Source organism: Rhinatrema bivittatum, chromosome 9, assembly GCF_901001135.1.
Source record: "Rhinatrema bivittatum chromosome 9, aRhiBiv1.1, whole genome shotgun sequence".
NCBI lineage: Eukaryota > Metazoa > Chordata > Amphibia > Gymnophiona > Rhinatrematidae > Rhinatrema > Rhinatrema bivittatum.
Window position 1 is genome coordinate 65,341,433 of NC_042623.1, and position 16,526 is coordinate 65,357,958.

At 37.7% G+C, this 16,526-nt stretch overlaps 1 protein-coding gene across 3 annotated transcripts in view; it reads left to right on the forward strand.

The window, feature by feature from the left end:
* The window catches only part of TBC1D22A (TBC1 domain family member 22A), a 970,480-nt gene extending 956,314 nt beyond the window's left edge, over positions 1 to 14,166 (forward strand). For 2 of the 3 annotated variants that reach the window (XM_029617101.1, XM_029617100.1), the window contains exon 14: positions 10,464 to 14,166. In XM_029617101.1, the coding sequence (XP_029472961.1) occupies positions 10,464 to 10,592 (129 nt within the window). In that variant the 3' untranslated portion in view covers positions 10,593 to 14,166. Of the gene's footprint in view, positions 1 to 6,739; positions 6,881 to 10,463 lie in introns of all 3 variants that reach the window. The other variant, XR_003858779.1, reaches the window with a different exon arrangement.
* Positions 14,167 to 16,526: the final 2,360 nt, after the last annotated feature.

Sequence of the window (16,526 nt, forward strand, 5' to 3'; positions counted from 1 at the left end):
TTTCAAGTAGAGAAGTGTAAATTAAATCCCATAGTTGTGGATGGAAAGTGCATTAATCCAATTAACCTGGCTCTCTTATTTGTACACAGACCTTAATGGTTGTTCTTCCATCTCTATCTATTAGGAAAAATAGGAATAATAATCATACGTAAATGAGCCTCTTTTGTCTCAGTCAGTATTAATTTACTCATTTTTGCTCTTTTGTAATTGTGAATCCCTATGTTGAGTATATTTTTAATTGGCCTGTCATGTTATCTGTTAAATATTGATTAGCAGATGGCTTCACATTTTCTGAGATCAAAACGCATTACTTTTCACAGAATCCTATTTTTCAAAGTACATCAAGTTCTGATACTAATATCTAGTTGAGTATGTTCTGTGTTAGAAGTCTAAAATGCAACTTGTTAACTTTCCTGTGAATGTTGGAACTCAATATCAATACAGTCTTTTTGCAGACATCACAGCCAAACCTGCTTATAGTGCTGTCTCTAAGTATATGATTACTGGCAATATCTGTTAACAAATCAAGGCTTGTTATTGAACATCAAGTCAAAGAGCACTCAAAAACATTCTTACAGAGATTTAATATGATATTGTAAATAAAAATTATGAAATCAGTGTGTAAGATGCAGAGTAATTCATAAGACAATTTGAAAAGAATATTTCCTGAAAATGTTAAAACTTTAATACAAAGGAAAGATAGTCCTGAAACCAATACTGTAATATTTATTTTTTCATTTATTCACATAGCAAAAGTATGAAATATTTTACAGTGAAAATTCCCTTGGTTGAATATTCCAGGCAGGCTTCATTCAAAGGCTTTTTGACCAATTGCAGTTGGATAGCTGTAGGCCACTTTTCCTTGTGACAGACAAAGTAGAACCTCCTACAACTATTCCATCATGAAATTTGTAATTTGTATAGTGGAAGAGTATCTTTTGAAATTCTACCGTATCATAATTATTTGAGAGTGAGAAGAAAAGGAAAGGACAGTTATCGATGTTAATTAAATGTGTAGAACAAATTTCCGTTTATATCTTAACTAGGCAGTTGATAAGCAAATCCAGTGAAGGCAGGCTCTTCAGAAAGTGTCTTATGAATCTAGAATCTTATAGTGCTTTGACTAGATGATGGTTGGCTATTTATGGATGTCATTCATTTACTGAAAATAACACATAAATTGTAGAATTAGATCTGGCTTCTTGTGGTTCTGAGATGGCCTGAGGATTATAAAATGTCATCAGTGCCTAAAGTAAAGGTGGTAGAGGTTGGGAAAACTATTAGTGTAAACTTCTCATGAAGATCTCACCAAACATTTAGAAAGGTTGGAGCCTAACAAAGGCCCATTTAGTGAAATCTGAATCCAGATTTACTTTCTCATGATATGGGAGATTTCAGCCAGTTACTATAAGTAATTTTCCACCTCCTTTGCTATAAATGTGGATCTTATTCATTCCCCAATCACTATCGCTAATCAATCAAAATCAGAACAGAGTGTGATAAATTTGCAAGTGTCTTCATCAGTGTCAAGGAACTATGGTGTTCAGTTAAGCTCTGCCCTATATGACTTAGACTTATACCCATCTTGGCTAGTTAAGGCTTCCTAGCTAAAGATAATCCCATAACTGACAGCAATCATTAGAACTTCCCTGTGTAAAAGTAGGGCACCATCATAAATTAGATTTGCAGAGGTGCATCCCCTTCCCAAGAAAGTAATACTTGTATGATCTTTATCAGCTATAAATCAATAAAATCTACCAATATATGGGTTCAATCAGTTTTTGCATATCTTTCAGTCAGGATTTAGACCACTTTGTGGTAGAGAGATGATCAGTACTGTGATAGATGATTTTATTTATTTATTATTTATTTATTTTTTCTTTTTATATACCGATCTTCCTACATTAGATGCAAATCAAACCGGTTTACATAGAACAAAAAGAAACTTGCCTGAAGGCATTACATGAAACAATGAACATTTATGCAACTTTAAGTAACATAGTCAAAGAGAAGAAAAACCAAGTATACAATTTGAATTACATAGTAATCACGGTAAATAAGAATTGGGTAACATAGTAATGAAGGTCATAAGTAATAAAGTCTAACAAATGAATAAACCAACAATTTGTTGTCCTTGTACTAAGCTTAGTTAGGGAGAAGGAAAGAAGATAAGTAGAAATAGGAGTGGAGAATAGCGGAAGAACCAATAAAAAAGGAAAGAAATAAAATAAAATAAAAATAAAATAAAGATTAAAAAATAAATAAATAATAATAAAATAAAGGAAAGGAAATATTTTATACATTTTATAAGATATATAAAATGTATATACATTTATATACATTTTATAAGATGTATATGACCACATCACTTTTGCATCCTGATTATATTACTCCAGTGGTTCGCAATGTAGTCCTCAGGACACATGCAACCAGTCTGGTTATCAGAATAATCTCAAAGAATATTCATGAGATAGTTTTGGAGGCATTATAAATCAGTGACTCACTCAGTGTTAGGCAGCAAGAGATAACTTGTGTGTTCCACTTCCTGTTTCAGAGGGAAAGGATACTTTTAATATCCTTTAAAACATTTTTCTGTTGATAGTCATGCTCAATGGGGTGACATCGTCAGGCAGCATTTTGCAGTTATATCTCAGTTAGTAAAAGTTTGTCTATTGAGCATGCACAGGATTTCCCATGTGAACGATCATTCCAGAACTCTCTTCAGTCTCTTTTCATCTGCACTTCGCATGGATACACGGGATCTTGTCTCTCTGTTTTTCTTCAGAAGTCCTTATAACTCATTTCCAGCATAACAAAACAGCACTTTTCAGTGCTACCATGTCTTCACGTCCACCATCAGGATTCAAATATTATTCCTGTGGACATGTAATGTCCATAACTAACAGCCATAATTTTTGTTACTTATGCCTGGGTCCCAAACACAACCAGATGAATTGCTGGGACTGCGGACGATATCCCCCAAGGGCTCAAGCACCAAAGAGCTGAGAAAATAGTCTGACTCAGGTTGGAGAGTGAACATCTCACAGCGAGCTCCTCTTCAGGGAGTTACCACAGTAAATCCTCTCCACAAACTGATAGAGGCAAGAGGAAATCTTCCCACTTTTCCCCAGGTACAGAAAAGGGGGACCCAAGCCAAAAAGCACCGTTCAAATTCAGGAGAGCCAGCAGATGTGCTGACTGCTCAGCTTAAAGTGTCATCCATGCACCCTGTACACGGCACCGGAGCAGAGAAAAAGAGACAAATGAAGCAGAAATTGAGCAACACATCAACGATGCACCCCCTAGCACGGCATACATTGCGCTACACAAGAAGCAGAGCATGAGTTCAGTGATGCAAGGCATAGCAGCGCCACAAGAAACAGTGTAGGATTTGTTGTATGGCACAGATGGACGCAGTAAATCACAGACATCCAAACATAGGGCACAGCACACCGCAGGAACATCTAAACACTCAGATAAACCATAACAAGTTGCAAGGAAAGTTCAGAGGCACTCAGAATATTGAGTGCCCATACTCGACCACCATCCCATTCCAGTTCCTCATATTCAGATAGACATCAACCGAAATTGGTGCCATCAGAAGGTGAGGCATACCTTTGAGCGCCTAGCCATCATATAGGCCAGCTTCTGTCCTACCCACCAGTGGTCCCAGACCAATGCTAACATTCACACTGTAGCAGCAAGGCTTCCTCCTTCAAACCCCAAACCCTGTCAATCATTCCAATCCCACTGCCACCAAACTTGGAACAGGACCAGATCCTAGTCCTTGAGGAAGATGCTTCCCCATCATCTCCAGGATGCAGATCACAACAAGCGGTTGAACAAATCATAGATATTGTAAGAAGTTTTTCTCTAATATTTCCCACAAGTACAACCTCCATTTTTCCCACCGGAATATCCCATTCTTCCACCGATGGAGAAAATAATACCAGGAGCACCTCCACTTCTGACTTCATCCTCTTTGGAAAGTCCTAGATCATCTTTACTGGACGAATTATTACCATCTTCCATTCCATTGCAGAATCATTCCCTGCCTCATTCACCGGTGCTATACCCTCCATCTGATCATTCCCCAGGGAGTCCCCAAGCAGTTCCACAGGGCTACCATCAGACCTCCCAGAGAACACTTTGCCCCAGAGGATCTCACATACTCTAGGTTTCTGAAGGAAAAATGTTTGACATCCCAGCAGAACTATCTACCCTACTGTCATACAATGTGCTTGACACAGTGCTCCAGAAAAAATGGTCCTGAAAAATGGACCTGAAAGTCAGGTTGAAGAAAGCTCTGGGATACAGCATAGTTCACTACCACACAGTTCGGTAATTGTTGTTCAGAACTGAGTTGCTGGAGTTAGCAATCTGTTATTGTTTCGGATAGTAGTTGGTGGATCCTTGGGCCAGTGGCAGATGACCATGCCCCCGGGGGAAGATCCTGAGAGGGACCACCGGTCAGGCTCAGAGTTTGGAGACAGACACATATTAGTTCTTTTATTAAACAGTATATTGAACCACCAGAGATGGCAGTAGTGAGCTGGAAAGCCCAGCTGGGCTGTAGTCCCTCAGATACTGGAACAGCGATCCCTGGAAGCTGAGCTGTAGAGAAACTGAGATATAGTGAGAAGGCAGGGTATGCAGATAGTAACACTCTCACAATGTCCCAATAAAGCCCAGGAGCTGGAAAGTATAGGCCCTCGAGGAGCGAGTACCTGGTTCCAGGGAAAGCTCAGAGAGAACGATGGTAACTTACTGATGTAGCTGATATAGTTGGTAGTGATGACTTCCAGGCAGAAGAGTATATGAAGCAAGTCTGGGAACAGGGGCCCTCGAGGAGCAAGTACCGGTTCCAGACTGTCACCTGAAAAACAAAGGAGAGCGAGGCCCCCCGAGGAGCGGGTACCTCTGGTAAGTCCAAGGAGGCAGAGTTGCTTAGAAAGACAAAGCGAGTCCGTTGTCAATCCTTGTCAATCCTTGCTAACTCGATGTGTTATATTTATTTATTTATTTTGAATTTTTATATACTGACATTCTTGTATCAGATACAAATCATACCGGTTTACAGTAAAACAGAGTATGCAGGAAAATAGGTTTCCTAAGTCAAATACATTGAACATATTTAATAAACAAAGGATTACTAAACACTATGAAAAAGGTTAATTAACAAAAAGGTTAATTATTTGTGTTAACAAATACTGAGACCTTAAATATCAGTCGCGGGCGACATCATCTTCGGGGGACGCCCCCGAGGTTCGCGCCATTGCCGGTACTTCAGTCGGGGCCGCGCGCGCCCCTAGGCCTCCAGGAACATGGCGGATAGCAGTGTCAAGCCGGTCCGGGAACACCCGAAGACTTGCGGCAGAAGAACACCGCAGCAGCCAATCTTCCCATGGCCGGAGAGGGAGGTAAGGAGGGTGGAGAGAGGGCGTCGGGCACCGACGGACACAACAGTTGTTGAATCAGCAGTAAAACAAAAGCAAAAATTTCTAGTCTACATTCCAACACACTACCAGGCAAAGATCACATGTTGCTAGATGACTGTGGCAAGAAAGTCTTCCAAGGCATCATGTTAGCAGCTAGGATACAACAACATCAGTTCTTCATGGTCCAGTAGTTATACGAATGCGTGCAACATCTGAAGCCATATATTCGGTCAGAGTCGAGTGAACTGATTACACCTCAACATCTTCACGAGCTGGAAGAAGGTTTACATCATCTCCTTCGCTCAGTCTATGAGGTATTTGACACCACGTCCAGAACATCAGCGGCCTCCATAGGTGCCAGAAGAATGGTGGCTGCAGGCAAGTGGCATAAGATAGGACATACATGAAAAGCTTGTGGATGTCTCATGCCATCAGAACACCTATTCGGGGAGAAATTAAGGGAAACAGTCACTCAAATCAAAGAACAGAACATGGCTTTTCAATCATTATCAACCGTTGTCAATGCAGATTTGAATAACACAATCAGTAACAAAGGACAGGACATAAGATGGTGAGTATGTTCAGAGATATTAGAAGGGGACACCCCATTACATCTAATTCCACACTGGCTGATCCTAATGACAAATGCCTCCACTTTAGGGTGAGGTGTGCACCTACTCCAGTATAAGACACAAGGCCTTTGGAATCATATCAAACAAGCAATTGATAAATTGCTGGATCTCAGGGCTATGTGAACTTTCTTGTAGCATTTGAACATCTCCTTCAGGGAACTGCATTGATGATCCACACAGACAACAAGATAGCCATGTTCTATATAAACAAACAGGGATGCATGGGATTGTGGAACCCTCTGTAAGTAAGCCTTGCAAATTTGAGACTGCATGGACCGGGCCAAGGTAACTCTGCAAGCCTTGTACTTACCAGAGGCTTACTGACTCAGCAGAATATTTCACCCATATGAATGATCTCTGGTACAGACGATAGCCAAAGACTTATTCCAGTGCTGGGGTCAATTCTGGATAGACCTTTTCACCATGGAGCAGAACAATAAGGTTCAACATTTCTGTTCAGTCTGTCCCAGCCCTCACCAAGAGGCACAAAACGCTTTCCAGCTACCATGGGACAAGAGTCTACTCTATGCGTTTCCCTCGTTACCACTAATCCCCAAAACAGAATAGAAATGCATACAAGATTGTGCCAAAATTATCTTACTAACACCTGCATGGCCAAGGCAGCCATGGTCTGTGTATCTCATACAGTATTCATCACTCTCTCTGCAGCACCTTTAAAGTAGTCCAAATCTATTGATGCAGAATGAAGGATGCTGTCTCCATCCATTACATCAATTTCTGAACCTGACCACATGGATGTTGAACGTGTGACCCTAGTGCACTGGAACTTATCGGACCCAATTCGGCAAGGTAACCATCCACGCATCGAAACTACGCATTTAAATGGCATTGCTACTCCAGATGGTGTACTCAACAATTTCGTGACCCATATTCTTGTGGGTCGTAACAATTGCTCTCCTATCTACACCTCTTGCAAGCCAGATTGGCAGCCGCTTTGGTACAGATACACCTGAGCACCATAATTTATTTATTTATTTAGCGCTTTTCTATACCGGCATTCAAGATAAAATCTTATGCCGGTTTACATTTAACAGGGGGGTGAAAAAATAAATAAATAAATGAATAAATTAACAAATTGTAGCAAGTGAAAAGAAAAAACTCTGCAATTACAATAAAACAGGGGAGATTCGAAACTGGGAGGAGGAAAGTCTAAAGGAATTTAACATAGAGAGCAATTATTTACAAAGTTCTAGGAATGTCTGATTGTGGATGTCATTGAATTGCGGTTCAGATGGTGTCTGGAAAGGCTTGTTTAAACAACCATGTCTTAAGCCTTTTTCTGAAAGTTAGGAGGCACGGTGCTTGACGTAGATCTGGTGGGATGGAGTTCCATAGAGCAGGTCCTGCTGTAGAGAAAGCCCGGTCTCTGAATGTTATATGTTGAGAGGTTTTGGCTTGGGGTACATGTAATGAATCTCTGTAAGCTTCTCTAATGGGTCTGGAGGAAATATGTTTTCTGAATGGATTTGAAGGTTAAGTGGATTTAAATAGCTCCCAATGGAACAATAGGAACAGGGTTGTTTTGAAATTTAACACATAGAATGTGTATAGTGCCTGCTCACACAACAAGCATTAGGGCCGGTGCATTGTCTGCCATCACCAGATTAACAGGTCTCTGTAGCATGGGGAGAAAAAGCCAGGCCCTGGGGCAATGGGCTCATGATGTAACTGTACAAGCCTCTTGTCATGGCAGCGATGCTTTTCCTTCCCCCAACCCATCCCCATGTCCGTGCCATTTGTCCCAAACACATAGCCAGAGATGGAATATAGAAAAAAGAGTCTCTCTTACCTATGAGCCAACTGCCACCAATACTGGCTGTCCTAAAGATTTTCACACAGTCCCAATTGCCTAAGCATAAAGGAATCATGTGCAGCTCCCAGGTACCTGGCCACCATGTCAAGGATGCGCATTTGAGCATCACAGACCATTTGCACATTGATGGAGTGGAAGAGCTTTCTGCTGCGGTACATCTCCTCCCTGTCACAGGGTGGGATGATGGCCATATGAGTGCAGTCGTAGCTCCCAGAACATTGGGAAAGTTTGTGAAGGCATAAAAGCAGCCTCTCTTTAAGTCCATCAAGTCCTACTTGTCCCAAGGAAATGCTATGTAGCAATTAATGACCTGTGATGACCTGGTCCAGACAGCAGGAAAAAGGGGTTTGGGACATTCCCCTCACGGCCCCTGCTGTCGTTTGGAAGGAGCTGATTGCCATGAAATGCAGGGTGGCCAAAGGTTTGGTCCCAACAGCATGGGACCTTTCAGTGGCCAGAACCAAATTCCCTCGGATTTCTTCATATAATTCCAAGATAGCCCAAGAGATAAGGTGATACCTGCAAACCACATAATTCTTTGGCATGCCCAGCAAAGATTTTGTGGAGGAAGGATGTGCTCCCTGCTACTCCTCTGCCATGGTCACCTGCGTGCCAGGTGCTGCCCTGGACCCTGACCCTGTGGGGACCAGTGCAGGGACTTCCCTAGGAGGGCTTGGAACTGCCCTTGCCTGTTTTTGAGGTTGCTGCTGTTCCACTTGTTGTCTGCGGCAAGCCTCCCGAAGCATCCAGTATCCCCCAATGATTAAACTTGCCACAAACATTATGGCTTTAGGAAGGTAGACCCAGGTAAGAACAGGTGTTTTTATTGGGGAAGGAAGGCCTGATAGGTATGTCGGTTATAATTCCTCTTTTTATCACATGCGATAATTGCTGCAAATAATACCTGTGATTCATGATATCAGCTGCGGAAGCGCGAGAAATATTTTTTTCTCCGTATCGCAAAAAAAAAAGGTGTAGTTATTTCCAGCGTTAAATCCCACGATAGTGTGTGTTACTCTATTGCTCTTCGTGCTAGCAGACCCTCATTTCCATTTACTCTGCCCAAACTCCTCCCACTCGAGTACTCGATGTTTAATTTGCATACGTGTTTTGCGTTGCGTTATTTATCACGCGCATTACAGCATTATCATGTGCGATAAGGCCATAACGCAAAATGATAAATGACCCAGTTAGAGAGTTCTGCATTGTGCCGCCTGATGACATCACCTCATTGAGCATGACTAATTCATCCTGCTCTCTATGGAAAACATTGTTTATGGTAAGCAAATTTGCTTTCCTGTATATTAATTTGCAAGCTATTGCTAGTATTTATAGCTGTATCAACTCAAGTTACAAAGTAGTTGCTTATAGTGTCTTGTGTAAGGCATAATAGCCTTTTAACTACATTTTATAAGTATGATATCTTGTAAAGACCATTTCAAGCTTTTCACCTAGAATTTCTGATTATCAGCTACAATTACGGTTATCAGACATCAATATTACTTTTTAAAATATTTTGCTCCAAGTTGATCATATTATAATTGTGATTTAAAAGTTAGAAAAAAATATATATAATAGTGTTATATTTGCACACACAGATTTTACGTGTATTTTAGGAATATAAAATCAAGAAAGTGTTGCTGCAGGCATAACTGTTCATGATCCAATTTGTAATCTATGTTAGCCATATCGAAGGGAGGTTATGACCAGACCCAGACTAACTTAACAATCTGAAAAGGCCTCCCATTGGTGTATTGCAAAGGTTAGTAGGTCTTTGAAAGATATTTTTTGTCTTTTGTTCAGTCTGTAATTGAGGTGACAGTACAAAAAAATAAGCTAACCGTATTTAGCAGATTTTATTTTGATGCTTTTACCTTACTGTCTGCAGAGGTCAGCCAGATAAAATTTTCATCTCTTTAATGTTTCAAGAGGCACAGTGCTGGGCAGTTTCATTCACCCTCTATCTAGTGAACCTAGGTTACTAAATTAGATTCTGAAATTGAGTGTGCAGCATAGTCAATAAGTTTCCATAATGGTAGTGCACTGTATTTCACCCAGAAAATATAGAGGTCATAGTAATATGAAGGGAAGAGGATTAAAAAATGAAACCCCCAAGTATTTATTTATCTGCTGAGAGGGCTTGGATTGAATGGACTGCATGTTAGATATGACATTTAAGGCTAGCCTGCCTCTGCAGAAATGACCCTGATGAGAACTGTTAGTGCAATAACTAAATCAAGATCCTCCAGTGAAAGTTAACTGGTCCCGAGTAAATGGAATGCAACTTGAATCAATAAAGGCACTGCAGCAGAAACCAATTGTTCACCAACAGTTATAAACAGAAATCCAGAATTTTAACTGAACTGAACTTTGATAAGAATATTTAAATAGAGGAATAGAGTGAATTTAAGGAACTATAGGCTAGTAAATTTGATATTAGTCTGCAAATTTAAGGTTGCATGATGAGAACGTCTCTGATCCCTAGTATCAAATAGCTGAAAACAGTTCTAATTTTCATTTTTCCTCTCTCTTACTTTTTGTTTCTGTTTCCTTTTCTAGGGCTTGTTGATATTTTTACAGAATTTGCCCACAATGCACTGGGGAAATGAGGACATCAGTGTTCTGCTAGCAGAAGCCTACAGGTTAAAATTTGTATTTGCAGATGCTCCAAATCACTACAAGAAGTGAAATTGCAAAGGAAATGGAAAAGTTAAAAACATTTTCTTCTTTTTTATTTTACTTTCTGTCCATTGCAGTTTCTTATGTACAGCTAAAATGTTAAAACATTTGCCATCAGATAATGGGATACTAATGGACAAGATAATCCTGAACAGTATCTGCCTTAATAAGGAATTACTAGAATCAGTCCAAAAATGTGTGTTCTCTCACTCAGGCTCATGTACTAATGTGCTCATTTTAGTGCAGTATTTGTTTATGCATGCAAATGAGCCCCATAGAGAAATAGCACAACAAAACTTTGCACACTAAATTTCACAAAAAAATAATTACACCTCAGAGATGTATTTCTTTATTTGCAAAATTAGGTCCACTAAGCACATTTTGCATATTAATTGCAAAGTCAAAAAACTTTTGCAAACTCAGCTTTGTGCACTAAAATGGGAACTAGTGTACACTATCACAAATATCATGCACTATTTCCCATTTTTGCATGTGAAGCTGAATTTGCAAAGTTGTTCTCGGCATAGTACATTGGCCTCTTGCACTACTATAATGATTGACAGAGCAGCTAATAAAGAACTCTGTATTTTGATTCACTGCCATCTTTCACTTGGTCACTTTGTTTGCGATAGTATTACTTGTAAAGTCATATAGCAGAGTAACTTTAATATGTAAGCAAACAACAGTTAGGACACTAGCTTTGTTCAGAATTCAAACAATTTATTTTTTTGAAAGTCTTTGGAAACACACTTGTGAAGTTAATTCCTGTTTTCTTTATTTTGGTGTTAGAATAGTGATTTGTTTTGAAGGTATTTTTGTTCAGTTATATTCAAACTTATGTACAGAAGAAAATATTTTAAAACTTATCTCTTGCCATATTTTCCAGTTCAAAGTAGTCCTTGATATGAAGAAGAAACCTTGTTAAAGCTATCATTGGCAAGCCACTGATAGCATGTTAGGTAACATTTATATTTATTGAAAATGTATGAATCTCCTAACTCAAAAATTGGTCTAGGCGATGAATATTAAAAACATACATAGAGATTGCAATAACACAAAACTACTAAAATAAATAAAATGTCAATATGAACAGCATCATAATAAAAGTCCAAGTAAAATACAGGAACATATCATAAAAAAGAAAAAAAGTTTAAAATAAGAAGTAAAGTTAATGATAGGAAAGCTTAAACAAAAAAGTCTTTAGAAGCCCTCTGAATTTCTTGTCTGAGCCACACTGATGAATCTCTAAAGGAAGAGAATTCCAAATAATTGGGCCAGCAATTGAAAATGAGCACTCTCGAGTGATATGTAAATAAGCAACTCAAAGAGATGGAATGTCTAATAAGCCTCCCTGAGAGGAGTGCAAAGTTCTTGAAGGTTGGTAAAATTTCAAGATGGTGTTAGCACATGGACAGGACTGATCATTGATTAATTAAAAAATGGTCATTCCAATTTTAAATTTAATTCTTTCTTGAATCGAGAGCCAGTGTAACTCAATCAAGGCTGGAGTGATATCAAATTGCTTCAAACCAGTAATATCCATTTCTAAGATATGATAACCTCATTCGATCTTGGTTAAGATATAATAATTTTCATAATATTGTATGAAAACATAAAACAGAATTTTGCCAATGTACTTGCATTGTATTTGTATGAGCTCATATTGATTTGATGGTAGTTTATAGATTTCAGAAAACTAATGGAGTATACAATTATTTAGAATTTTTTTTCCGATTCATTTCCAAAGTGAACTGAAGTAATATATTTCTGAAGTAAAGAATAGAATCTTCAAACTGACATTTCCCTAGGAAATTATTAAATTGCCAGTAGAATATACTATTTATTTTCCCAAATATGTCCATTGTTAATTAGCAACTCTTCTGTACTATTTTCTTTAGCTGAGAGCAAGGGAGCATGGAATGCAATATGAGCCATTGAAGAATGTTTTGGCAAATTTCTATAATGCCTATAAAATTTCTAATGAGAAAAATAATAGAAATTATACAACTGAGCCATTTTTCGCTGCAGTTTCAAAAAGCATTCTGTAAGCCATTTTATAAATGTAATACATTTATAGACATTTTATAGAATTTATGTGGAAAATGCCTCTTTAAAGATTAAAAGGTTGAGATCATCACCTTTTTGTAAACATAATAGGCATGGTAATTTTTTCCCCCAGAATACATATTTTGAAAGGGTGGTGTATGAAAGTAAATACAAGATAGCTTTATTACAGTTTATCATGTATAATCAATTATATTATTTTAATAATAGTAGAAAAATAATTTAGTGAAATGTGCTTATTTTATTACTGTACAATTGTATAAACATATTTTCATTTCATGAACCTTTTGTGACTAATAGTAATATTGTGCAAATGTATGAAACAATATTTACTTTTATGGTTTCTTTCTTTTGGAAGTCTGTCTCATTTAAATAAACAAGTCATTTTGTGGGTTGTTATTAGTTGTGCTTATATACACTAGTTAGTAGACATGCTTATCTTTAGGATTTAAGAAATTTCCAAGTTTTCAGTATCATTAATGATTATGTGTATTAAGAATCATATGTAACTTTACAGAGAAAATATCATATTGTGCCTAATAGAAATATGAATCAATTGGAGAATGCACATCAACTGAGTCTAAAATGCATAAACTACAGTATCATGGTTTACACTAATAGGAATACATATCTTTATAACAAATATGACTGATACGGCACTGAGTAAAATAGTTTTGTTTATATTGCAATTAACTTTAAATAAGAAGATACTAGTTAACTGCCTAGACTTAAATAGATTAAACCTGATTCATGAGATTCCGATGCTACTCAGTAACATTTTTATAAGTAAAGAAATATGCATTTGTATTACCACAGCCAATTGCCATTTAAGTTGTCCACTAAGCTTTCAAACTCAAGTTGCACAAACCTGATGTAGCCAATGGTTATATTACTTCTATTAAAGAAGTGGTACTATAGTACCAAAAAGGGATACAGTTATTTATTTTAAAGACAAACTACATCCGAGCATGTATTTGCATTGGTAATTCTGAGAATATTACAGTATATGTGAAAACATCCTATTAAATATCTACGTTATATGTAACATCTGATAATGCCCCCCTCAAATATCTAACTCTATAAAAGGGAAAAATGTAAATTATAATTTTTTCTCTTTCCCTAAAATAGTGCATCTCAGTTTAAGTTCCATTCCAGTTGAAATACTACAAACATATCATAGGAAAAACCATTTTATTTTTATGTTTTACTTCTATAAAATAGTTTTTTGGAAATCAAGAATCAGAAATATGTAAAACTAATATGTAGTAAGTATTTTCTAAGTGTCAATATTTTGAAACATGCAGCTGGCATCTTTGCATATCACTTGTGAATTCAGTTGATAACTTTGTAAAAATATGAAATTGTTGACAACTGTACTGCTTGAAGTGCCCTGTGTTGAAGAATGTCTGTAAAAATAAAACTGTACATAACAGCTGTGAAGCTATCTAATTCATGTATATAGTAATCAAATATGTAAATAAAATGGCAGAATATGAGAATGTTCTATTTGGACATCTGATGTGATGAGATTTGGTTAAATCATTCTTTAATGATTTGGTGTCATGCAACAGATTTCATGAATGCCTATTTAGCTTCAGAATCAGAATATAATGTGTCAAGTATGATAACATGTATTCTTTCTTTTTATTTTTATTTACAGTTTATACATCCTACTAAGCATTATTAGAGGGGTTTAAGAACACGTATGGAGCTCTCATCACAATTCCACAATAAATTAATTAGAATTTTGAATTCAGAATCCTGTATTCAGGTTAGCTATGTTTGGAGAATCTAAGTTCTAGTTGTTGGAGCCCCTCCCAGTAGTTCTGATTTTCAGGATACAAAATATGCAAATGAGTCCAGCTTATAGTCTAGCTGTATGCCAATATATCTCATGATGAATATCCTGAAAACCAGCCCTGTTTTGGAGCACTTAAGGGCTAGAATTGAGAGCTCTCTCTATACAGCTTAGCAATTTACTGTTTCTTTTTTTAAAATAACTTCTCCATGGACAAGCAAGATGAAATCAGTCACACACTTGGGTGACATTGTCCAGCAGTGCTGAGGATGGAAGTTTTACTAGCTAGAGCTAGAAATAACTATATGTGCTCTAAAATCTCCCTTTAACTCCCAGCAGAGAGATGAAATGGTTTGCCAAAGTTATATCCAATGAACATGTGCTCGTCAAATAAACCTAAAAACCTGCTCTTAGAGCTATAAATCCATTCTAAAAGGTATCACCGCTGATGTGCATGAGTCAAAATCCACCTATGAACTAATAGGAATACACAAAGTACCAAACATCACACAACCAAAGTTGAAAGAAAAGTGAACTTGCATATACCCAGGTACAGTAAATAGCTGGAGCAGATGCCCGTACACAGGTGATATGACATAAACCAGTGTTTCCCAGTGGGCCTCCAAACATGATCAGATATGCCTTGAAAAAGTCACTACTGCCTGATGCTTAGATCCCGACCAGCACCTGGGCTCTGTTCACATCACATCACAGTAGCAAGTCACCAGTAGTCGCTTTTGAACATGTTAGGAGCTCCTTTCTGAATACATGTGTTGTCATGCATGCCTCTTGTTCTTAGCTAGAGTATGAGCCCTTGTGTGTGGTAATTAATGGGCAACATTTAGGGCATGGAGAGGGACCTCACTTTGACATTTATGTATTTATTTAAAAGTTGTATATACTGATTTCAAGTCCAAAGACTAATCAGAACGGTATACATACAAATAAAATATATAACAAACACAATTGCAATCAGATAAACTTAAAAATAATGAAAATGTTAAAAAATTAAACAAAACATTATCTATCCCCATTGCAGATATTATGATACTAGCCTTACAAAGAATATAATCTTAATCTTAAACTCTTTGTGGAACAAGCCACATCTTAAATTCTCGGCGGATTACAAAAACTAGCTCATTCCATTGAGTTGGATATCACTGAAAAAGCCCCTGATTTACTTGGCATCTTTGTATCATTAAAAAAAAAAAAAAAGCACCACAAGAAATGCCTCCTGACTAGATCATAAATTTCTCTGGGGTTGATACCATTGAACCTTCTCTTGCAAATAAGCTGGAGCCACATCTCAATACCTTAAATCTCATGACCAAAATCTTGAATTTTAAACGTGACTCCAACTGAAGCCAACGTAACAGAGATAATATTTCATTTACTGGAGTCCATCTCACACAACTCAATACTGTTCTAGCCACCACAATTTGAGCAGTCTGCAGTCTTTGCAATATCTGTTGGGGTAAACCTGTCAATAGAGCATTCCCATAATCCAAATGAGAAATAGCCAAGGACTGTGCAATAGTCCTAAAAACATTTTCTATCCAGAAATGGTTTCAATTTAACTATCATTCTCAATTTTCTAAAAACCAATTGCACTATCCTAGAAACTTGTATTTCTCCATTCATTTTTGCATCCAAATATACCTCTAAATCACAGACCTTTTCCTTAGCCTCTCCTCAGTTTCCCCTCCTGAGCTTCCCCCTTTGAATTCTTTCAGTCTCTGTCTTATCCCCAGGCTGAGTGAGAGAGGGAGAGTATGCACTGAGCAATAGATGTTACTCATTCTGAGTGTTGGGAGCAGCAGCAGCAGTGAAGAAGTTCTGGCAGCCACAGGCAGCAATCAGAGTAACTGAGTCAGCTGCCCGCATCATATTAATTTCTCCCTCTCTTGTATATAAAGGGATGTTTCCCATTGTGGCAAGTTCATGTATATACAAGAGAGTAGGTGTGTTGCAAAAGGAACTTGCATAAGGTCCATAAACCTAACAATGTAGGTGAATACAATAAAAAGGAGGCAATGCTGCCTTCAAAATTTGTATGCAGCAAATTTTATTTGATAGTCAGT